The following is a 25,975-nucleotide window of genomic DNA, read 5'->3' on the forward strand; positions in this document are numbered from 1 at the left end:
CAACAAACTAACTTAAAAGATAGAGATGATAATTAGCAGCTATTGCAATAAAATGATATGAATACAGAGAAATCAGTGGACTGGACATAATGGTCTAATCTCTAGAACAGGAAGTTGATGTTCCAAGAAATGTTATATGTATATAATTCAGTGTAAATGGTGTCTCTTGGAGTTATAAAGCAGACTCTAGTTTTGATTCTGGCTGACTTGAAGAATAGCAGGCATGAAGAAGTTAGGAGGAGATACTAGTTGACCAGAGAAAACTAATGCAGTTCCTTTGTCTTAGCAACATGTATTCTATATACATCCACTACTTCTCTCAAAGTCCAAGTTAGTATTCATTTTTTTAGAGATTTATTGATTTAATTTATTTTTATTTTTTAAAGATGTATTTGAGAGAGAGAGTGTGTGAGCATGAGTGGGAGGGACAGAAGGAGAGAGAATCTCAAGTAGACACCCCACTGAGTGGAGCCTGATACAGGGCTTAGCCTCACCACCCTGAGACCACAGCCCAAGCCGAAACCAAGAGTTGGACGCTTAACCAGATGCTTAAGGAACTGTGCCACCCAGGCACCCCTAAAGATGTATTTTTAAGTAATCTCTACACCCAGTGTGGGGCTCAAACTTAAAAGAGATCAAGAGCCTCACATCCCACTGACTGAGCCAGCCAGGTACCCCTACATTTTTTTTTAAATCACCAAAAAACTAGGGTAACAGTATATAGTTCCTGAAATTTGGCATTTTGCTTTTCTGTTTTATATAATTATTTAATACCTACTGAAGGACAGCCAGGTTTCTAATTCTTTTGCTATTAAAACAACATACTGCAGTTAAAACCTTTGTATTTATATCTTTATACACTTATGCTAGTATGTCTGTAGGCTAGCTTACTAGAAATGGGAGTGTCTTGGGGTATTTAAAATTTTTATAGGTTCTGCCAAATCACCTTCTGAAAAAGTATAGTAGTTTATATTCTCTCCAAGAGTACAATTTTACTACACCCTCATCTATATCAGTGTTCTTATTTCATTCTCATTTTAGTAACCTGTGTGTCTTCTTGATTATTTAAGAAATGAATAACAATTTGTTGCTGAAAATTAGAGGCTAAGATTTTCATTTGCCCTTAACATTGTGGTATTTTCATGGGTAGTAGGCAAGAACTCAGAAAAGAGAAATCAGGGGCACGTGGCTGGCTCAGTTGGTGGAGTGTGTGGCTCTTGATCTTGGGGGAGTGTGAGTTTGAGCCCCTAGTTGGGTGTAGAGATTGCTTAAAAAAATTAAAATCTCTAAAAAAAAAAAAAAAAGAGAAATGAGATAGTAATGATGTTCATAGAATATTTCATATGTGACTCCTCTTGTCTTTTCTAGTTTGAAATACCTCTGGACTCCGTATGTATGCATGTTAGCAGCATTTGGTGTATGTTCTCCTGAACTTTGGATGACACTTTTCAAGTGGCTTCGATTACGAACCGTACACCCGGTATTACTGGTGAGTCATTGTTATTTTGGGTTGAGTACTTGTTTGTCTTAATTATATAAATGGAAACCACATTGAATACAATTGAAATAGCATAAATAAATCATATTATGACTTGCAGGTAAAGAAGAGATCCTGTGAAAAACTTTTTTTTTATATAATTTCTGATTATAAAGGTAATGCATTTAAATGCAGACAGGTAAAATAAGGTAAAAATACAAGTGAATCAATAATGTTAGACGCTATCAAGAATTACTTTTTATAGTATCATTCTTGGTGTGACTTAGAACTATTGTATGTTTTCAGTGTGAATAGAACGTTTTCACTGTGCCTGTTATGTGCAATGTGCTTACAATACAAATTAATTTCATCAGGTAGATTATAGTCTCCCATTCATAAAAACGAATAATAAATACTGATGGGGTGCTATTGGAACACAGAGAAGGGGTACTTAATTCAATTTTGTTAGGGATTCAAAGACTTTTCGATCTGAGATTTGAAAGATGATGACTTATTACTCAAATGAAAGGGAAAGAAAGGGCATTCATGGTAGAAGGAATAAACACAGAGAGTCAAAGAACATGTTGTAATCAAAGGGAGTAAAAGCAGAGGCAGAGAAAAAGCATGATCTATTTCGTTTCCTTGGCACATAAAATGTGAGGTGGGGGTGGTCAAGAAATGAGTCTGGAGAAGTCCAGAAGAGTGAGGTTGTGGAGGTCTTTGAGTATGATGCTCTGATACTTGTGGTCTTATCTTATAGGCAGTAGAAAGGCATTGAAGTGTTTATGCAAGGGCATGAGAGAGTCAGACTTGCATTTTCTCTCAGTTCATGCTTATAGTTCTTTGAAGGATAGGCATAAGGGTTTCAAACTCGGGCCAAGAAGGAGGCTGTTATGCAGGTACTGGCCATGGTGGATGGAAGTGATAAAAGCTTCAATATATTGAATGTTCATCACATGTCAGGTACTGTTTATAAAATATTTCTTGTGCTACTCAGTGCTTACAAGGACCCTAATGGCTAAGTTTTATTATCTGTATTTTGTAGTTGGAGAAACTAAGGCTTAAACTGGTTAAATAACTTGCCTGAGATCACATCGCTTACAAATGTGGAAACCATGATTTACGCCCAGGTTTTTCTGACTCCAGAGCCCATTTATTTAATACTGTGCTATACTGGAGTGAAAAAAATAGTAAGAAAAGAAGGTTAATAAGACTTGGTGCTTCATTAAATATGGAGAATAAAGAAGAAGGAGAAATCATAGATATTTCCTAGGTCTCTAGTTTGTGTGACTATGGATTGTGGGGTCATCAGCAGACATGGGACAGTAAGAAGAACAGGTTTGACAGGGAGGCGATGAATAATTATCTTTAGTAGTAGTCATGTTGTGTTTTGCCAGTCTTTTTCCAGAGGAATTTATATGTTCTTATTTTAGCATACTTGTGTATTGATAGATACTGGCTATTTTTCCTGTGTTAATTCATTGTCTTTTTGTTGTTAGCTTTTAGGTGGCACAGTTCAGTGTCCTTTGTAAACTCTTAAATTCCTGGCAGAATTGTCAAATATTGATTTGTTATTTGAAATATACTACAAATGTTACCTTTTTATATAGTAAAATATATATGTCTCACTTTATCTCCAGCTTAATATGTCTTAAATTCATTAGTGTTCACTATTCTCACTATTTGAACTAGGTTCCACACTGACTTTCTGACAAATTTTTATAACTGTAAGAATCTGTGATCGGTCATAGAGTCAACATCTAAGACCTCAAGTACATTTTAAATGTATTTATCCATAATCATTTTTCTTTCAATGTTTTAGGCTCTTATTCTGAGTATGGCTGTTCCCACTATAATAGGTCTCAGCTTATGGAAAGAGGTAAGAAAATCAGATTTTTATATTATTAAAATGTACTTTATCTTCAAGGTAGTGATAAATTTACATCTGTGTAGCATATTTTTATTGAGACACTATTCTAACAACATAAAGTGTGATATCTTTAGTTTGCTTAAGTTTTTATCAGTAGGAACATAAAAGAAGAACTAAAACATTTTTAGAATGCCATGTGATGCACATAGTCTAATGCTATTAAAATTCAGTTTATAATTGTCAAAGGAAATTACTGAATAAATAGGTGATACTAAAAAGTATTTTGGCATGAAAAACCCACAGCTAACATCATACTCAATGGTGGAAAAACTGAGAGGTTTTCCTCTAAGATCAGAAACAAGACAAGGATGTCCACTCTCTCCACTTTTATTCAACATAGTCCTGGAAGTTGGAAGCCCTAGCCATAGCAGTCAGACCAGAGAAAGGAATAAAAAGCATCCAAATTGGTAAGGAAGAAGTAAAATTTTCACTGTTTGTAGATGACATGATACAATATATAGAAAACCCCAAAAACTCCACCAAAAAACTACTAGAACCAGGGCACCTGGGTGACTCAGTCAGTTAAGCGTCTGCCTTCCACTCAGGTCATAATCCCAGGGTCCTGGGATTGAGCCCCGTGTATGGCTCCATGCTCAGCAGGGAGTCTGCTTTCCTTCCCCCCACCCCTTCACCTCCCACTGCATGCTCGTTGTCTCTCTCTCTCTCTAATAAATAAATAAAATCTTAAACAAAAAACTACTAGAACTGATAAATGAATTCAGTAAGATCACAGAATACCAAATTCCTATACAGAAATCCATTGCATTTCTAAACAATAATGAATGAAGGATCAGAAAGAGAAATTAAGAAAACCATCCCATGTACAATTACATCAAAAATAATAATATACCTAGGAATAAACCCAATCAAAGAGGTGAAAGACCTGTACTCTGAAAACTATAAAACAGTGATGAAAGAAATTAAAGATGACGCAAAGAAATGGAAAGACATTCCATGCTCATGGATTGGAAGAACAAATATTGTTAAAATTTTATACTACCCAAAACAATCTACACCTTTAATGCAATCTCTATCAAAATACCAACAGCGTTTTTCCAAAATACCAACAGAATTAGAACCAACGATCCTAAAGTTTGTATGGAACTGCAAAAGACCCTAAATAGCCAAAACAATCTTGAAAAACAAAACTGGACCTCTTACAATTCCAGACTTCAAGTTGTATTACAAAGCTGTAGTAATCAAAACAGTATGGCACTGGCACAAAAATAGACAGATCAATGGAACAGAATAGAAAGTCCAAAAATAAATCCACAATTATAAGTTATATGGTCAATCTTCAACAGAGGAGGTAAGAATATGCAATGGGAAAAAGTCTCTTCGACAAATGATGTTGGGAAAACTGGACAGCTGAAAGAATGAATGTGGAGCACTTTCTTACACTATACACAAAATAAACACAAAATGGATTAAGGGCCTAAATGTGAGACCTGAAATCATAAAAATCCTAGAAGAGAACACAGGCAGTAATTTCTCTGACATCGGCTATAGCAACATCTTTCTAGATAGGTCTCCTGAGACAAGGGAAACAAAAGCAAAAATAAACTATTGGGACTACATCAAAATAAAAAGCTCTGAACAGCAAAAGAAAGTCAACAAAACAAAAAGCCTACTGAATGGGAGAAGATGTTTGCAAATGATATATCTGATAAGGGGTTAGTATCCAAAATATATAAAGAACTGGGGTCAGTCAGTTAAGCCTCTGACTCTTGATTTCAGCTCAGGTCATGATTTTGGGGTCCTGGGATTGAGTCTGTTTTGGGCTCCAAGCTCAGCAGGGAGTCGGCTTGAGATTCTCTCTCTCCCTCTGCCCCTCCTCTGCTGTGCTCTCTCACTCACTCACTCTCTAAAAAAATAAATCTTTAAAAACTAAAAATAGGCAGAGGACATAATTCTCCAAAGAAGGCGTACAGATGGCCAACAGACACATGAAAAGATGCTCAACATCACTCATCATCAGGGAAATGCAAATCAAAACCATAATGACATATCATCTCACACCTGTCAGAAGAGCTAAACTCAAAAGCACAAGAAACAACATGTGTTGGCAAGGATGTGGAGAAATAGAATCCCTTGTGCACTGTTGGTAGAAATGCAAACTGATGGGGCGCCCAGGTGGCTCAGTTAGTTGAGCATCTGCCTTCGGCTCAGGTCATGATCCCAGGGTCCTGGGATTGAGTCCTGCATTGGGCTCCCTGCTCGGTGGGGAGCCTGCTTCTCCCTCTCCCTCTGCCTGCTGTTCCCCCTGCTTGTGCTCTTTGTCTCTCTCTGTCAAATAAATAAATAAAATCTTAAAAAAAAAAAAAAGAAAGAAATGCAAACTGGTGCAGACACTGTGGAAGACAGTATGGAGGTCTCTCAAAAAATTAAAAATGGAACTACCTTATGATCCAGCAATACCTACTGGGTATTTACCCAAAGAATACAAAAACACTAATTAAAAGGGATACATGCACTCCTATGTTTATTAAAGCATTGTTTACAATAGCCAAATTATGGAAACAGCCCAAGTGTCCATCAGTAGATGAATGGATAAAATACATCCGTATTTCTGTATATACATACACACACAGTGGAATATTATTTAGCCATAAAAAAGAATGGAATCATGCCATTTTCCACAACATGGGTGGATCTAGAGAGTGTAATGCTAAGTGAAATAAGTTTGTCAGAGAAAGACAAATACCATATGATTTCATTCGTATGTGGAATTTAGAAAAAAACAAAGGAAAAAGAAAAGAGAGAGAACCCCCCCCCCCAAAAAAAAACCAACCAAACCAAAAAAACCCAGACTCTTAACTATAGAGAACAAAAAATAGTTACCCGAGAGGAGGTGGGTGGAGGAATGGTTGAAATAGGTGTAGGGGATTAAGAACACACTTATCTCGATGAGCACTGAGTAATATATGGAGTTGTTGAATCACTATATTGTACACCTGAAATGAATACAACACAGTATGTTAACTACACTGGAATTTTTTTTAAAAAGTATTTTGGCAACTCCAAAATGTAAATATTTAAAAAATATTATAAATCCTTTAGTTTATTGTAATGTAACATGAAGCTAATTGCCAATAAACCTGTGAATTGTTTGGAAATTAATTAATTCTGTGTGCATGAAAGATACAACTGATGATTGGTAATGATAAAACTATTTATTGAGTCTAAGCAGTAAATTAAACATAAAATAGATTATTTTTAAGAATTTATTTGAGAGAGAGCAAATGAGCATGAGTGGGGGGCAGGGCAGAGGAGAGGGAGGGAGAGAAGCAGAGTCCTCACTAAGCAGGGAGCCCAATGTGGGGCTTGATCCCAGGACCCTGAGATCATGACCTGAGCCAAGGCAGATACTTAACTGAGCCACCCAGGTGCCCCTAAAATAGATTATTTGTACTGAGGAGGATGAGCAGCACTGAAAGAAAGTAAAAAGATCCATGACATTTTTCCCATGAGAGCAATGTTTCAATATTGTTTGTCTTATGTTAGTCTCTTAGTCTTTTGAAATACTCTGTAACAGTTTTAAACTTTGTGGATACTTACACATTTTGGAAATTTTGTTTTGCATTTTAGTTTTTTCCAAGATTAATGACAGAATTAATGGAACTACAGGAATTTTATGACCCAGATACAGTGGAACTTATGACCTGGATAAAGTAAGAATTGAACTGCTTTTAAGACTGTTGTTAAACTGTTAATTAATTGTTGCATGCTATCTAATTGATTCAGGGGAAATAATAAATTAATGCTTTTCCAAATTCTCATAAAACTCAGAATTTTACGTCCGTGCTTTTAGGGATATTTAGTTTTTGATTGATGTACAATGCGAATTTTCTAATTGAACTCTCCATTGAAAATATAGCATTGAGGGGCACCTGGCTGACTCAGAAGAGCATGCAAATCTTGATCTCTAGGTCGTGAGTACAAGCCCCATGTTGGGCATAGAGATTACTTAAATAAATAAAAAACTTTAAAAAGGAAGAAAATATAGCATTGAGAAGTTTGAAATTTGAGACTCTTGCTATCAAACACCTAGAAATGTGAAATATAAATGAACAAATACTCCTTTAAATAGTCAAGATGACTTTTCCCCTGGGTTGGAGGTGGATGAATGATAGATTGCTAGTCTTGGTAACCAAGTTTACCAGAATTTAAAATTTTAATTTTAATACCCATGCATATTTTAATGCCCACACAGGACAAAAGATGTGGTCTTGGGCCAATGGATACAAGGAATTATAATTGAGACTCCTTTTTCCCTGTCCCAATACATGCCTATAACTAAGGGACCCTCAGAGGGCTACAGTATCAGTGAAAGGATAGACTAACAAATTACCCATAGGAGTGCTAAAAGAAGATGGTAAGAAAACATGTCTTCCTTGGCTTCAGCTTTTGGTCAAAAAACGTCTCTCCTCTGAATTTGTGGCAGTGGGTCTGAATTCACATGGGTTTGCAGTTTGAAATTACACTTGTTTAATCCAGGAAACCCCCAGTCAAGAAATTATCATAAAAAGTGGTCCTGGGGTGGTTTGGAGTAACTGATGCGTTCTCAACCCAGGCTACACAGGTTTTACTCTAAAATTACAAAACACATGAGGGAACAGTCCAACACAGTAAGAATCAGCTGTCGTTTGAGATAAACAGCAGAATCAGACCTCTAGCACTTTTTTTTTTTTTTTTAAGATTTTATTTATTTATTTACTTGATAGAGAGCAAGAGAGGGAACACAAGCAGGGGAAGTGGGAGGGGAAGAAGCAGGCTCCCAGCAGAGCAGGGAGCCCGATGCGGGGCTCGATCCCAGGACCCTGGGATCACGCCCTGAGCCAAAGGCAGCTGCTTAACGATTGAGCCACCCAGGCGCCCCTCTAGCAGTTTTTTTTAGTTTATTTGTTTACTTGAGTAATCTCTACACCCACTGAGACCCTGAGATCAACAGTTGCGTGCTCTTCTGACTGCACCAGCAAGATGCCCTAGACCTCTAGCAATTTCTGGTAATAAAATTTGTTTATGTCAGTTTTTGATGCATAATGGACTACCACAAAGTTTAGTGGCTACAGATGATAAACATTTGTTATTGTGTACTACTTTGACAGTCAGGTGAGTCCGGGCAGTGGGGAGGATTCTTCTGGTCTGGACCAGCTGATCTGGGACTGGGTAGTCTGCATGGCCTCTCACATGTCTAAAGGTATCAGCTGAGGGGATGGAATTGACTTGGCCATGGGCCTCTCATCATACAGCCAGGTAGCCTGGGCTCATTCACGAGGTAGTGGTTGTAGAGTTCCCAAGAGCAGCAAGAGAGCACAGATGTCAATGTCAAGCATTTTTAAAGTCTCTGCTCACTTGATGTTGTTCTTTTGGGCAAAGGAGGTCACATGACCAAGACCAACTTTTGCTCCAAGAGCATAGGTATAGGAGAAGAATCATTGTAGCTGGTTTGCAGCTAGTCTACCCTGTGGATAGACACTATGAAATAACTACATTGAAAATTATTTAAGACATAGAAGAAGAAACTAAAACATGAAAAAGGAATGAAACACTATCAAAAATAGGAAAATATGGGGGGGAGACAAAAACGTTTCTAGAATGAGGAATAGGTTTATAAAAACGAGAATTGGTCTTATTATAAGGTCTTGTTACTGTAAATACACCCTTAGTATATCTAAAAATTGTTTTCTTTTGATCATCCTTAACTATTGCCCATTAATATTTTTTGTGAATTGTATTTACCATTGTGGAACACTTACTATATAGCTTTGCGTTATTATTAACAAAAGAGGAAATTCAGTCTGGGTGTGTGACTTATCACAATATTTTCAAAATCAGCACAGGGGCCTGATCATTCATCATTGTGCATCAGGCAATCGGACATATATATTACTGTGGTGTAATTATCCTGTTTCATGTTTGTTTCCCCATTACTGGATGTACCCTGAGGACAGTGGCTGTGTGCCACCTTTTATTTCTGGAGCTGGGCATTGCCCCTAGCTTGTTGTAGGTGAATGTTGAATCCAAGAAGTGATTAAATAAGTAAAGACATTGGAGCAATCCTTCAGGATCTGCTTTTAGGTTTCCTAGTTTTATAAGTGGCATCTGTCTGGGACTTTGGATCATGGTTCATAGTGGAGAAGAAATACATGTGTTATCTGAAGACAGGTACATGGTAGAGGTAGGGAAGAAGCAGGAGGATGGATGGAATGGGAAGAAGTTGGGTTGTGGTGGTTAATATTTGCAGAAGGATACATTTGAGAATTCACATTACCACCATTGAATTGACCACACTATATAAGGTAGTAAATTCCTGTCATTACACATACCCTGCATCATTTTTTAATAGTATTATTACCACCTGGCCTATATGTTTATTGTCCCCCCTCCAGTCTCTCTCAAAAGCAGGGACCTTGTCTCCACCCCTGCTTTCAAAAAATTTCTGTATTTTCAGCATTTAGAATAGTTCCTGGCACATAGTAAGTGCTCAGTTTTTTTGAATGAATTTGTAAATGAGGTGAAAGCTGACACTGAAACCCAAGTACACAATACTTTGTTGAGTTGCCTGCTATTTCAGAGTTAGTATAAATCAGTGATCTAAATAATATACGTACCTTCTCAGTGTGTAAATCTGTGTGCCTCTTTACAGAAGGCAAGCTCCAGTCGCAGCTGTGTTTGCGGGGAGTCCACAGTTAATGGGCGCGATTAAATTATGCACTGGATGGATGGTGACCAGCTTGCCTCTTTACAATGATGATGATCTTCTCAAGAGAAATGAAAACGTAAGGCATTTTAGATTACAGGTTTGGATCTTTTTAACACTGCTCTTTATTTTAGGGTAGCTCTATAATGTTGTATATGTTCCTCGTTAGCTAGGAAATCCAAACAGTTTTAGAAAGAGTTAATTAACTTTAGTTTTTAAAAAGCTGTGTAGTATGTTTAAGCGAGAGGAGAGCCAAAATTAAAATACTGAATTCTTTCTTTTTTGAATAGTATTGATGTTTTTAGGAGAAACGTTTAATTTTCCACAAAGTTTCAAGGGAACTGATGTGTCCTATTTGGAAAATGTCATTGTTCTCAATCAGATTATTGAAGGAAGGAAGGCTGTCAGTTACTATCTTGATACATTTTGTATTTCCAAGCTCAAATTCTATCTCACTGTGGTTTATTTTTCAGTATGGCTGTTACTAATAACTTAGTATAACATTAGAATGATCTAATTACTTACTGTTTAGAGAATATATTATTGTGAACGTTTAGTCTGGATATAAATGGTAACTTCATATCTGAAAGCAGTGACTAACTGAACCTGAATTCCAAATACTCTGTTTTTCAGTTGGAGAGAATTTCATATGGTTTTTAATCATGCTCTAAGCTAAGGAGTAGTAAAGCAATATAAAATTTAGACTCTAAGAATGCAGACTCTGGAATTAGAATACCTGGACTCAGATGCTACTTCTGCCATGTACTAGCTCTGTGACTTTGAACAAGTTTCTTTCTTTCTTTTTTTTTTTTAAGATTTAAAAAAACTTTTTTATTTAAATTCCAGTTAATTAACATACGGTGTAACATTAGTTTCAGGTGTACAGTATAGTGATCCGACACTTCTAATCTGTACACCAACATGGGGCTCTGATTTACAGCCCAAGATGAAGAGTCACATGCTGTACTGACTGAGCCAGCCAGGCCCCTCTTATTTTATTTATTTAGTTTTTGCATTTCCACAATGGCTTTTTTTTTAAATGGAGGTATAATTGACATGTAACATTATTTTAGCTTTATGTGTACAATGTAATGATTTGGTATTTATATATACTACAGAATGGTTACCACAATAAGTCTAGTTAACATCCATCACCATACGTAGCTATAAAATTTTTTTTCTTGTAATGAGAACTTTTAAGATATACTCTTGGCAACTTTTAAATGTGCAGTGCAGTGTTATTAACTGTAGTCGCTATGTTCTACATTTATTTTGTAACTGGACATTTGTACCCTTTGACTCCCTTTACCCATTTTACCCACCTCCCACCCCTTACCTCTGCAGCCACCAATCTGTTCTCTGTATCTGTAGGCTTGGGGTTTTTTGGTTTTGTTTTTTAGATTCCACATATAAATGAGATCATACAGTATTTGTCTTTCTCTGTCTGAATTATTTCACTTAGCATAATATCCTCAAGGTCCATCCACACTGTTGTAAATGGCAAGATTTTATTCTTTTTTGTGGCTGCATAATTTCCTATTTATAAATACACACACACATATATACCACATTTTCTTTATCTGTTCACTCATTCATGATCTCAGAGTCCTGGGATCAAGCCCTGCATTGGGCTCTGTGCTCAGTGGGGGATCTCCTTGAGGATTCTCTCTCTCCCTCTACTTCTGCCCCTCCCTATGCTCTCTCTTTCTCTCTCAAATAAATAAATCTTAAAAAAAAAAAAAAAAAGAGCTTACCACTGTTTGCTTGTTATGGTTTCAGGTCTTACATTCAAGTCTTTAATCCATTTGAGTTAATAATTTTTGTGTATTGTGTATGATAGTGTATCAGTTTCATTCTTTTTGCATGTGGCTTTGCAGTTTTCCCTGCATTGTTTATTGAAGAGATTGTCCTTTTCCAATTGTATTTTTTTGACTCCTTTGTTGTAAATTAATTGGCCATATATCTGTGGGTTTTATTTCTGGGCTATTTTGTTCCATTGATCTGTGTGTCTGTGTATCCCAATACCATACTGTTTGGGTTACTGTAGCTTTGTAATATGGTTTGCAATTAGAGAGCATAATTCCCCCAGCTTTGTTCTTTCTCAAGATTGCTCTGATTATTCAGGGTCTTCTGTGCATAGGATTGTTAGCTCTATTTCTGTGAAAAATGCCATTGGAATTTTGATAGGGATTGCATTGAATCTGTAGATTGCTTTAGGTAGTATGGACATTTTAACAATATTAATTCTTCTAATCCATGAGAATAGAATATCTTTCCTTTTATCTGTGTCGTCTACGATTTCTTTAATTTTGCGAAGTTTCTGAATCTGAATCTCAGAAGTTCTTACCTCCTAGTTGTGAGAATTAGAGATAATGCACAATGCTTGAAACATAGTAAACCTTAAATATAAGTTATTATTATGTTCTTAATTACTAATTAAATTGTATGTGTGCGTACACACACACACACACACACACACACACATACATAGAAACATGGAAAGTACAAAGAGGAGCTCACAAGCAGAAACAATCAGGTCTGCATACAAAAATCCCAAATCTTCATAAAGGGCATTCCATTGATCTGGGCTTTGAAGGACTAGTAGAAACTTGTTTGGAAAAAGAATGCATATGATTCCAGGCTGAAAAAGTAACATGAGCTATGAAATTTGTATAGCCATGAAACTAGAAAATAAAATGACACCAAATTCTAAAGGACATGGACTGTCATGCTGAGGAATTTAGACTAACCCTTGGAGGCATTTGGGAGTTATCAAAGACCTTTAATAAGCCTGGGAATGGAATGCTTAGATCTGTTTTAGAGAGTTAATTATGGTCAGAGCAGAAAACAGATTGAAGCAGGGAGAGGTCAGAGATGAAGAGATGCCTGCCTGGCAGTGATTTACCTGAGAGACAACAGCTGCCTTTGACTACTATTTGCTGTACTTTGAAAGGGTAGAGTCGCCAAGACAGAATGTATATAGCATATCCCTGAACTTTATGTTTTGTGGATTTCTTTGTTGTCTTATGATTAGTCTTTTCCTAATATAGAATTTCAGAATCATTTATAATTAGGTTAAACTTTTAATTAGGTTCTAATTAAATTTAAACATTTTAGAGTTTTATGTTTTATGTGACTGGACTATGAGAATAGGAACCATGTTTTTTTTTTCAAAACGTTATCTTTTTCTGTGGTGTCTAGTACATAGCAAGTGCTGAATAAATTTGTTGTTACACTAAAATTCAGATTGAACTCTATAAATGAGACCATATAATTTGAATTAGATACTATCTATAATTCATGATATGTGACTAATCTTTGTATAATCTCCTAGGCCAGTGATTCTCAAACCTGGGACTATTATGCAATGTCTGGAGACATTTTGATTGTCACAACTATAGGAGAAATTCCCCAGGCGGTTAGTGGGTAGGGACCAGGAATACTGCTGGACATCCCAACAATATACTGAACAGTCTTTCTCTGTCCCAGCAAAGAATTATGTAGCCCAAAATGTCAGTAGTGCTAAGATTAAGAAACCCTATCTATTAGTAATGTTATTGCCATTGCAAAGAGGTGGTTTTTTTAATGCCCCGTGAGTATGTTAAAGTTTCTCAAAATTTAAAAATAAATAAAAATATATGTGAAAAACAATAAATAGATATAGGCTGGACAAAACTATTTCCATTGAAATGTATTTAAAAATAAAATGAACTAACATAATATAATAAAAAATCATTATTAATAAAAAATAAATAAATAAATAAAATGAGGGAGACACTTCCTCTTGGTTTATTAGCATTCTGTGTAGCACAGAATATTCAGGTGAGTATCTCTCTCATATTAGTGAACATTGGACCTCAAGGTGCTGGATAGATAGCAACCATAACATGCAGTGGGAGGCTGCTGAGTATCAAAGAGGTGGGGATGTTGTCCAATCTAGATTTCAAATCTCAGTATTCTTAGGACATATGGTATGTGGTACTTTGGGCTTAACATTTGTGATTTTATTATTTTCTGAAGGGTAGCAAGAGCTTGTCCAATGTTAGCATTTCAGAAAAACTGAAAAACCTTATTATTTAATAAGATCCAGAACTTACTATCTAATAAGGTCAGCAGAATTGTAATGAAAAACACCATGGAATCAAGACATGAGTTTTATTTTATTTTATTTTATTTTATTTTATTTTATTTTATTTTATTTTATTTTATCTTATCTTATCTATTTAAAGATTTTATTTATTTATTTGACAGAGAAAAAGAGAGAGCACAAGCAGGGGGAGCAGCAGAGGGAGAGGGAGAAGCAGGCTCTCTGCTGAGCAGGGAGCATGTTGCAGGGCTCAATCCCAGGACCCTGGTATCTTGACCTAAGCCGAAGGCAGATGCTTAAACGACTGAGCCACCCACACACCCCAAGACATGAGTTTTAAGTATTCTTGCTCATTCAGTATTTTGTGACAGTGGTCAAATTATGTTTAACCTTGCTGATTTTCTCTCATATATAAATGAATATAAAATACTCTGTACATGTTAATAAAAATTGTAGGAACTATTATAACTCAATAATAAAAAGAAAAGCCAATTAGGGAGTGAGCAAACCCATTTGCAGCAATGCGGATGAATCTCGAAGGCATTATGCTTAGTGAAAGAAGTCAGATAAAGACAAATAACTGTATGATATCCCTTATATATGGAATCTGAAAAAGCCAAACTCATAGAAACAGCCAAAAACATAGAAACATAGAAATAGTAGAGTCATGGTTACCAGGGGCTGGAGGGTAGGGGAATGGGGAGATATTGGTCTAAGTGTACAAACTTCCAGTTATCAGATAAATAAGTTCTGGGGATCTAATGTACAATATGGTGATGATAGTTAACAATACTGTATTACGTACCTGAAAGTTGCTAAGAGAGTAAATCTTAAATGTTCTCAGGGGCGCCTGGGTGGCACAGCGGTTAAGCATCTGCCTTCGGCTCAGGGCGTGATCCCGGCGTTATGGGATCGAGCCCCACATCAGGCTCTTCTGCTGTGAGCCTGCTTCTTCCTCTCCCACTCCCCCTGCTTGTGTTCCCTCTCTCGCTGGCTGTCTCTATCTCTGTCGAATAAATAAATAAAATCTTTAAAAAAAAAAAAAATCTCATCAAAAAAAAAAAAAAAGAAATGATAATTATGTGACACAATGGAGGTACCAGCTAATATTATGGTGGTAATCATTTTGCAACATTTAGGTGTGTCAAATCAATACATTGTACACCTTAAACTTGCAAAATGTTGTTTGTCAATTATACCTTAATATATCTGGGGGGAAGATGGCCAGAGGACTTGAATGGATGTTTCTCCAAAGAAGATATACAGTGGACAATGAATGAATTATGAATGTAAGCTTCTTCCATCCAAGTACTAACCAGGCCTGACCCTGCTTAGCTTCCGAGATCAGACGAGATCGGGCGCGTTCAGGGTGGTATGGCCGTAGACTGGATATAAGCTTCTTGAGGGCAGGAATCCAGTCTTAGTGAATATCTTTATTTTCCATAGATAGTGCTTAATACTAAATCATAGTAAATGCTCAGTGTATAGTTTCAAATAACAAGTTTTAAATGTTTTTAAATTACTGTTTTAATTATATTCTTTCAGATCTATCAAATCTATTCAAAGCGATCTGCTGAGGATATTTATAAAATACTGACATCCTACAAAGCTAATTACCTAATTGTAGAGGATGCTATCTGCAATGAGGTGGGAACCATGAGAGGCTGTAGGGTTAAAGATTTATTAGACATTGCAAATGGCCACGTAAGTAACCAGTTGAGAAGTTAAATCTTTTTGAGAAAAATGAGTTTTTAAAACTTTTACTCATCAAACTTTATTTCTAGAACTTAACTAAGAATATAATTAAAAGTTATAACCAGTGGGGGAGTGCATTAAAAGTAGTTTGAGGTATTTTTTCAATGTACAAAAGAAAATTTGGGCATTTTTGCAGAAAAAAAATAATTTTACCAATACCTGGGTTCCTTTTTCATTGCCTGTACTTGTTCGTGTTCCACATTTATGTACAAAAGATGGCATAATTTGATTTGAATGATGATTTTATTGTACCTTATTATAATAATTTAAAGAGCAACTGGTTACAATGTTACATTATTATGTTGAGAATTTTCTGATAATTTGATTCATAGCTAGAAAAATTGCTTACTAAATTATCACAGTCCCTGACAACCACAAAAATTAGTGTATTCAGAGCTACTCTGGTTTTTAGGATGTGGCTGTATTTTAATTTTTCATTGATTTTGGCTGTTTTACCAAGCTTTTTTACTTCTCAGCCTACAATGTGTACATTATATATCTGACAACTAAAAGAAAGGGAAGTTTGTGTATCTGGTAATTAGTGTTGTCTGGAATGGGTGCCTTTACTCCTGGGAGAGTTGGAGTTGGAGGACCTTAGAAGAATTTCAGTTCAGCCATTCTGAGTTGACACGCATGTTCTGTTCAGGTTGCAGCCAAGATTTTTTCTGTCTCTTCCTAAATAATAAGCTCTTTCTCTTATTGTCACAGACCAGCTTGCAGGTGAGAAATTAGTTTTTATGATTTCCACCTTTGTCTTTCTTCATGACCCCTTAATCCTGTAATATAAACATATTCTGTGTTCTGCTGTGTGTATTTTGAATTTTCTCTCTTGGTACTTGATATCTGTGATCTTTGGCTTAATTGGTGACAGAATGGAATTTTATTAACATCAGGTATTCTGTAATTACTGCTGTGTTTCTACCTGCTCTCTGGAGCCTTTTAATTCTGATCTTGGCTATCTTTCTGCTCCATTTTAAAGATCAAATTATTTCTTCTTTCATGTAATAACCAGGTGTGGACTTAAAGCTACTCCATCCTTTTACTCTAAAAGTTGGTTCTCTGACATCTTTCCTAAGTTTTAGAAGAATGTTTAATGTTTTAGTATAGAAAACCCTTCAAGCTAGTTAAGCTATCTTAGTGAACATCATTAAGGTGAGAATGTAAATGTTTGCACCGGATAAGTCTCAAAGACTTGCTTACTAGATAATTGTGAGTCATTTCTACATAAGGAGAAGACTTGGAATATATATTAAGAATACGTCCATTTCTCATTCTTAGTAAGCTCCATAATAAGTCAGAGGAATGATACTGAACTAGGGAGACAGTCTTCTGTATTTGAGGATTTGAAAATCTTTTTTGAATATCAGAAACACTTTATACTGGTCTCAATCTCAAGGGGAAGCTGAAGAGTTTAATGGAGATGGTGACTCTCTTATAAGGAAGGCTCTAGATTTGCTAAACAATGTGAGATAGTCCATGTGTAGCAGTGATGTATTTTTTATATAAATACAGTCATTTGTACATTGATTGTATTTCTCCTATAAACTTAATAGCCTTTTTAATACTGTGTTTCATATCTTTTGATAGGTGGTTTGTGAAGAAGGTGACAAGTTAACCTACTCAAAATACGGGCGGTTTTGTCATGAGGTCAAAATTAACTATTCTCCATATGTGAATTATTTCACTAGAGTATACTGGAACAGATCGTACTTTGTATATAAAATCAACACTGTGATATCCTTTCAGTCTTGAAAGACAGCAGGGCGTTCATTTCAAAGACTTATGTCACTTGAAGTAAAATGTGATTTTCTTCTTACCTACATGGTGTCTTCTAGAAATCGGAGTATGGACATTTGAAATGTTGCTGCTGCTTTTCCCTCTTGCTGTTAACTGGATTCAGAGATCTGCAGGGAATAGAACATCAAGCATTACTGTCCTTTGGTAAAATGTCAAATCTGCCGCTCTGTAATATTCTGGTCAGGTGTTTTCCTATCATTACATGGTCTTTAAAGACTGTCTTCTCATTATCTTCTCAACTGTTATAAAATTGTCCTCATAAATCTTCATTCTGTCATAACATAGGTCTTGAATTTGAATATGTTCAACGTCAAAGTATATTTCTCAAACATAATATTTAATAAATATGTCATTTAATGTCATATAATTATAGCCTAGAAAGAAGGAACTCTTCTTACCCTCAAGGCAGTTTCTGAAAGTATTTCTTGGTTTATAATAGAATTGAAATATTACAATAAAAACTAATTTAAATGTTAGCTGAAAATATGTGACATTTAAATTAAAATTTGTAAATTGTATAAAGGAATGTGATTTTGAAGGATATACATAAAGATATATCCAGATTTTCCATGATACTGCTCTCATCATCTGCTGCTTATATAACTGTGCACTTTCTTAGTAAAATATGGTTTATGATATTGCATTTTATTATTTTACAACTATTAAGTGGTTAACTTTTTTCACTTACACCCATAAATGTAATACCAATTTAATCATGATAAAACAGTAACCCTTGTTACCTAAATATTTTTAAAAACAGATATTTAAAAGAATGTTCAGGTTTTTAAAAGATATGGAATGGGGTATACAGTCTATTCACATATTTTCTACTGAAGTAGTAAGTGAAAAATTAAATCTTTATCAGAATAAGAATATTCTGATATTAATGACTAAAATGACATAACACTAAGATGAACAATTTCTGGGGATGGGGCAGATGCTATTAAAAATACTTCTGCATAGAGGTATGTTTATTATAAAACACAAATGCTATGATTTATGAAACTATGGTACAGTTTTCAACATTAAGAACAAAATGACAATTATAATAAAATTCACAACATAGTTTCACAACCAAATGCTACGTTCCTTTAGGTTAAGTGTTTTCATATTTTTAATCATTTTGTAAAAGAAATTCTTAAATGATTAGTCGGGCTGTATAAAGAGATTTGGGATGGATGTATCATTTTAATAAGACAGGATGCATGTTTAGTTTTACCTTATACATATGTTTAGTGAACAGATTTTTTGAATTTTTACTTGTTAGAGTGCTGTAAAAATTTCAACTTCAGTGCTCTAAATTACTACACTAGAAGGGAGCATCTTTTCATTATCTTTATCTTCTACTATATATATATACATATATACCATATATGTATATATATATATGGTTTGCTTGTTTGTTTGTAAGTATAAAAGCACTTGCATTCTTAGACTAGCTCTAAGAAATTTTGCTTTTTTGGAGCTTCAGAATAATTGATGGCAATGTCATATATCTGGTATACTAGTTTTATTGGTTCTCATTTCATGCTTTTTATATAATTTTTAATAATTATATTAACATAGTTGAAGGCAGGGCATTTCAGGTTCTGTATACATCTTAATAGTGAGTCACTAGTATTTAGCTGCAAGCCTTATGAAAATATTACTGTGGAGGCACCTGGGTGGCTCAGTCAGTTAAGTGTCTGCCTTCAGCTCAGGTCGTGATCCCAGGGTCCTGGGATCGAGCCCTGCGTTGGGCTCCCTGCTCAACAGGGAGTCTGCTTTTCCCTCTCCCTCTGCTGCTCCCCCTGCTTGTGCTCTCTCTCTCTCTTTCTCAAATAAATACATAAAATTGTTAAAAAAAAAAAAATTACTGTGGTTACCTAAGTATACAGCGAATAGTCTCCTGGTAGTCCTTGTGATAAGAGCATGTAAAACAATGCAATTTCAAAGTCAGCTTGCATATTTTGAAAGGAAGGTAGAATAACCTATGTAGCATGAGATATTTAATTGAATTTTTATTGATTTATATTATGATCATATATGCTGAATTAGTTTTGATGTGTGTTTTTTGTTTTTGGCTTTCAACATATACATATTAGTAAATTGCTTTTGCTTCTGTCAACTTATTAAATAGATTTGGAGAAACTTAATTTTTTAAATGAGAAATTTTTCAGTCAGCATCAGTTGAAAAGGAAAATATAAATAGCTTTATTATAGAAGTAATAATATTGGATATGAGAGATTGGCTTACTTGCTTCTGTTTTAACTGTAGTTAAAACAGTAGCAGTAGAAAACTTTGAGGAGCATTTAATTAATTTTCTTGCTTATTTGTAGAATAACAAATTATTAAAAATTCTTTAAGTAATTACATTTGGGTAACTTACAGTTGTTGGATTTGACAATGAAAATCTATGGAAGGAGCAAAGTTTATGGTTTTAGGATGGAAGGAATTTCTCAAAGAAATACAAAACATACTTTGCCCTTGATGTTGCAGAACCATTGAAATAAGTGCCTTAACTTCTGTTTACTTTTTATTTTTCAAAAAATATTATGGACTTTTTTCTTTTCTGTAATAAGATTTTGGTATCTTTTTCCTCATCATTAAGCACAGAGAAAAACTCCTCACTATGCTATTTTCAGTATTAACTTTAATTCATTAATAAGCAAATCTTTGGTAATGGTACCAGGGGGATTTCTAGCCTGCTAAATTAATTTATTTAGCTTCCCAAATGCCAAACAGTCCAACAAATAAAACTTAATTGATAAGGTATATGATATTGACTCTGTGCTGGTTTATATTTTTTTCCAACTTTGGCACCTGTAACTTGGTGCTTTTTGTTAGACTAGTAGGGTTTTACAGCCTACGGAGTATGCATTGTACTTCATAACTAACTTTTTTCTTCATTACTTTTTGTGTACATAGACCACACGTTTTTTCAGGGCATTAACCCAAACCGCCAGTAGCCTCACTGTTGTGGCACTCTTCCATGTACTCCAGATCGATTCAAGGAGAAGCAGAAATGGAGGTCAAAGTGTGTTACAGGTTGGGGCTGGAAAATATGCTTTAAAAAAGTAGGTTATTAATTTCTCGAAGGACACAGTGAATAGCCATCTTACTAAACTGTTTTGTTTTTGAAAAATCGCTTGTTTTTTGGCCCTTTCTATTTTTGAACTGTTAAAACATTTTATTGCCTTTAGTAGATAGATAAAAGTAGTGCCTCTCTTTATAAAATTGTTGGGGTTTCTAAAAGGTGTATGTAAGTCAATTTTTTTGGTAAATTTATTTTAAATGCATGAATATTTAAAGATCACGTGTTATGAATTATTCTGTGTATTTAAGAATCTTTTGTAAAGCAAATAACTACTTCCTAATTTACATCCCAATATATTCTGTCTTCATTTGTCCACTTTTTAAAATATATAGTCTCTATTGTTGCTATTTGCTAATAGTTTTAGATCCATTCAATATGTATTAAAATTATAATTTTGAAGAGTTGCAAGTAAAATTGAACAATTTCTTATTAAAATAATAGCTCATTAACTTTTTGAATGTTTAGAGTTAATAAAATTAGATGTGAGAATTGCAAAGAATATATTTGACTCAACTATTTTCCATCCACTAAGGTTTCTAAACATTATACTTACTTGTTTTCTGTAATAAAAAGGGTCATTTAAGCACCAGATTTGCCAAATTTACATAAAGTCATCTTTGAATCGTTTGCTTATATCCCTTAGAATTTGCAGCATTTTACCTGACTTCTACGTGCAGTTCTATGAGAGATATACTGAACATCTGGCCACAATATTTAGTGGATTAATGGTATCAGATAGAAACATGGCATTCCAAACTTCTAGTTTGAAATATCTCATGAACAACTTTTTTATATTTTGAGTGAATAGCTTTGTACAGCTATTTAGCAAAAATGAATATAGATGCTTTTATGTACATTGACTTCTGAATCATATCTGTAACAGTGTATAACAGATTAAATGTGTTCCTCCTGAACTAAAGTTATGTCTTTGCAAAAGAATAAAAGTTAATTTCAATAAATACAAATCCTTTAAAAGAGTTGGGTTATACACTAGTTTACTTCAGATTTTGTAACATTAAGTGTACTTTTATTAAGAATGAAATTATTTCATGCTTAATTACACTCCTTGTTTTGTTTCTATAATAAAACTTTTTAGAATTTTAAGTTGTCTTGTATTTATATATATGTATCTTTTTTGTTGTAGCTTTAATGAGACATAATTTAAAAACCAATCAATTCACCCATTTAAAGTACAATTTGACGGTTTTTAGTATACTGAGTTGTGCGTTTATCACCATGATTAATTTTGGAACATTTTTATCACCCCAGAAAGAAACCCCATACTTTTTGGCTGTCGTCCCTAACCACTCTATCCTTAGGCAACTCTTACTAATATATTTTTCTGTGTCTGTATTTGCCTGTTTGGACATTTCACATAGATGGAATCATGATATATGGTCTTTTGTGACTGGCTTCTTTCATTTAGCATAACGTTTTCAAAGTTCATTCATGTTGTTGTATGTATCTTTTTTATTGCCAAGTAATATTCCATTGTATGGACGTACCACATTTTGCTTATCCGTTCATCATTTGGTGGATGTTTAGGTAGCTTAAAGGTTTTTCTTTGTTCTTTGAATTGCATAATCTCTATCTATCTTCAAGTTTGCTAATTCTGTCAGTTCAAATCTACTTTTGAACCTTTCTGAATTTCCATTTGTGTGTGTGTATGCTTTCGCGCACGTGCCTGTACCATTTTTATCTCTCTTGATGTTCTCTGTTTATAGTGACTGGATATTGGTCTCCCTCCCGTCCCCTGGAGCCTATTACTAGAGTTGGCTGTTTATTTCCTTAGTTTTGGCTGGACTGTTTTAGTGGTGTCTGTTTCCTCCACATTATGGCACCTCTGATGTGGGTCCTCAGACATCCCTGCCTTGAGCCTGTACGTAATCACCCTGGGGTGACAGTGGCTTTAGCAGGGCTCCTTACTGTCTCTTTCCTTGATCTTATTCAGCCGTGAAACTCCACTAGCGTCCACTGATTGTTGTTTTCAACAATCCCCTGGGGCATAAATTGCTGCACAACCTGATCCAATTAAATCCTGTCTACTTCGAAGGGATAGTTTGGGGGGGGGGGGCAATGATTGTGGTTTGTTCTAATGCCAAGAGGGCTCTTCTTTGCTGTCTCCCTGCTTGCCTCTGGTAAACTATGTGGGCTATGATTTAGCTTGTATCTTTTACGAAGCTACCAGCTTCTTCTTAATTGCTTTCCACCACAATTTTTGTTGTGCCCTTAAGTTTGAACTTCCCTATACTCTGTTTCAGATAAAGGCAGTTCTTTTGGAGATAGCTGTGCAGCTCTCTGTTTTACATCCTGGTTTTCTCTGTAGGCAAAAATTACCGAGCCCCAGCTCTGGAGCTGGGAGTGGAGGCAGAGTTACGTGTCTACATGGCGCTCCTACAGTAGGAGCAGGCTTCGGCGTGGAGATGATGCCCTCCCTGGTCTTGCCGGGGCTCTCCCGATGCGGAACCTTCACCCTACAAATTAGCTGGGATAAGAATGACCAGCGTACCATGCCTGAGATAGTGTCTCCTCTTAAGAGCGTGGCTGGTTGTGATGAGAGAAAAACTCTTTAAAGGCCTAGTACACAAGGGAAACCTTCTTAGATTTCTTTCTAAGTCAACATGACTGTACATAAACTTTGGTCTGTGGCCCAGCACATATGTATTGTACATCTGCTTTGTGAGTGAGTAGCGTAAAGGAAAACCATCTTGTCCTTGACATACCTATGGTCAGTGTTACCAGTCCCTGCATTCCTTTATAGTAAAACTTGTGATTCCTGCTTGTATGGTAATCTGTCATCTTTTGAGCTTTTATAAGATGTGAAAAAGTGTATAACCCTGTGAAAACTGTTCATTTTCAAGAACACTTTTTTTTTTTTTTTTTTTAAGAATTTAAGTAATTTCTGCACCCAGCGTGGGGCTCCGATCCACAACCCGGGTGATCAAGAGTTGCACACGCCACTGACTGAGCCAGCCAGGGGCCCCCAGAACACTTTTTTCTCTGTGAGGAGTGTTTCCTGGGCAGCTGTCCTGACTTGGGCTCTGATAAAACTCTCTTTTTTCCTTTTAGAGATTCTAAAAGGTTTGTTCAGATTGTGTTGACAGGTGAAAGAAGGTAACTCCTCACCTCTTGGCCTCACTTGCTTGGAATTTAGCCTTTGCAACACATGGCTGGGAGAAGTGGGAAATTCTGGTGGCTGCCTCTCCCAGGAAGATCCTGTAGCCCTCAATGGGGCACGGAGTGGGAGAGGTAGCCCTGTATTCCTGGCTGTACTGGAGTGGATTTGCCATCATGCTGAGCTGGGGGGGAGGGGTGGATAGCGGTTCAAATGCCACGTGGGTTCAAATGCTATAGACTGGCTGTTCTTACTCAGCTTTAGTAGATTTTTTTGAATAAATATTTCTTCACTTGCCATATGCCCTTAGGTGAATTTCCAGAGATTTTTAAGTGGTTGTTTTTAAAAAAAATAATTGTCACCATTTAGGCTTGTTTCATGAGAGCTCTTCACACTGCCGTTCCAGATGTGAGACTGTGTCCATGAACTTTAAGGCTATTGATGACTGGGAAAAAATTTAGCTGATCATTTACAATACTTATTAATTGGGTTTCTTTTTGGTAGTATCATTGGTAAGGAAATAGAATTAATTAACAGTTACTACTTACCTGAAAAATTATGACTAGGGCTGTTGAAATGAAGGACTGGCTATTTGTCAATCTGATAAACTACATGTCAAAACAATGAACAAGGCTCAAGTAACCACTGCAAATATTCAGTTATAATCCTATTTAGTGGTTTTTATAACCACAGTGACAAAATACAGTGAAATTAGGAAAATGTTTACCCCATAGGGTAATTGGTGAGAAATAAAAATTTGATACCAAGTAAAACATTTTCAATTCCTGCCAGGAAGGAGGTGTTTGTAAATTTCAGCTTTTATGAGGTGAATATCAAGTCTGGCCCAGTGCCTGGTACATAGCAATGTTAGCACTTTCACAGCGCTTATTCAGTATTGTCTTTTTCCTTTTCTTTTTTTTTAAATTTAATTTATTTGACAGAGAGTGACGCAGCAAGAGAGGGAACACAAGCAGGGGGAGTGGGAGAGGGAGAAGCAGGCTTTCTCCTGAGCAGGGAGACCAATGCCGGGGCTCGATCCCAGGACCCTGGAATCATGACCTGAGCCGAAGGCAGATGCTTAATGACTGAGCCACCCAGGTGCCCTCAGTATTATCTTTTAAAATCATTGAATCGGGGTACCTGGGTAGCTCAGTTGATTAAGCATCTGTCTTTGGGTCAGTCATGATCTGCGGTCCTGGGATCGAGCACCACATCGGGCTCCCTGCTCAGGGGGGTGTCTGCCTCTCCCTCTGCCCCTCCCCCTGCTTGTCCTCTCTCTCTCTCTCTCAAATAAATAAAATCTTTTTAAAAATAAAATCATTGAATATTACATTAGAAATTAATTCTTCAAAAGTTAACCCCAAAGGTTGGCTTATTAAATTAAATGAAATCTAAGTATACTGGACAAAGTAACTAGCAATAATAAGTCCATCAAAGACTTTCTCCATTTTTGTTACAGTATTTTTGATCTCTAGTATTTCTTGTTTTTTTCTTAAGGTTTCCATCTCTCTGCTTACATTGCTCATCTGTTCTTGCATGCTGTCCATCCATTAGAGCCCTTAGCATATTAATCATAGTTGTTTTAAATTCTTTTATATTATAGATAATTCCAAGATCCCTGCTATGTCTGATTCTGATGCTTGCTATGTCTCATCAAATAGTGTTGTTTGCCTTTTGGTATGTCTTGTAATTTTTTCTTGATAGGCAGGCATAGTCTGGGAAAAAGGAATTGCTATAAATAAGCTTTTAGTAATGTAGTGGTAACGTGTGGGGGAAGGGGAAGCATGCTACAGTCCTATGATCAGGTCCTGGACTCTTAGTGAGCCCGTGCCACTAGACTGTGAACTTCACAAGTGCTCCTCATTCTTCTCCCTGTGGGTGGCACAGGATGGCTAGCATGGGCTAGGGTTGGTTATTTACCTTCTCCCAAGTCAGTTAGGCTCTGAGAAAGCCCTAGCTGTTAAGCTCTGGTTTAATAGTTTCTCTTTAGGGCAGAATTCTTCGTATAATTTTGGATAGCAGTGCTTCATCCAT

General features: G+C 35.8%; 1 protein-coding gene across 11 annotated transcripts in view; it reads left to right on the forward strand.

Annotated features, from left to right (window-relative positions):
- Positions 1-21,930, forward strand: part of DPY19L4 (dpy-19 like 4) — a 58,637-nt gene extending 36,707 nt beyond the window's left edge. For 5 of the 11 annotated variants that reach the window (XM_057307862.1, XM_057307864.1, XM_057307865.1 and 2 more), the window contains 6 exons: positions 1,369-1,489; positions 3,300-3,356; positions 6,996-7,078; positions 10,057-10,210; positions 15,743-15,901; positions 17,540-21,930. In XM_057307862.1, coding sequence (XP_057163845.1) covers positions 1,369-1,489; positions 3,300-3,356; positions 6,996-7,078; positions 10,057-10,210; positions 15,743-15,901; positions 17,540-17,704 — 739 coding nt within the window. In that variant the 3' untranslated portion in view covers positions 17,705-21,930. Of the gene's footprint in view, positions 1-1,368; positions 1,490-3,299; positions 3,357-3,650; positions 6,388-6,995; positions 7,079-10,056; positions 10,211-15,742; positions 15,902-17,539 lie in introns of those variants that run through there. The other 6 variants (XM_044382695.3, XM_026495706.4, XM_057307863.1 and 3 more) reach the window with 5 other exon arrangements.
- Positions 21,931-25,975: the final 4,045 nt, after the last annotated feature.

This window comes from Ursus arctos, unplaced genomic scaffold, assembly GCF_023065955.2.
Source record: "Ursus arctos isolate Adak ecotype North America unplaced genomic scaffold, UrsArc2.0 scaffold_6, whole genome shotgun sequence".
Lineage (NCBI taxonomy): Eukaryota > Metazoa > Chordata > Mammalia > Carnivora > Ursidae > Ursus > Ursus arctos.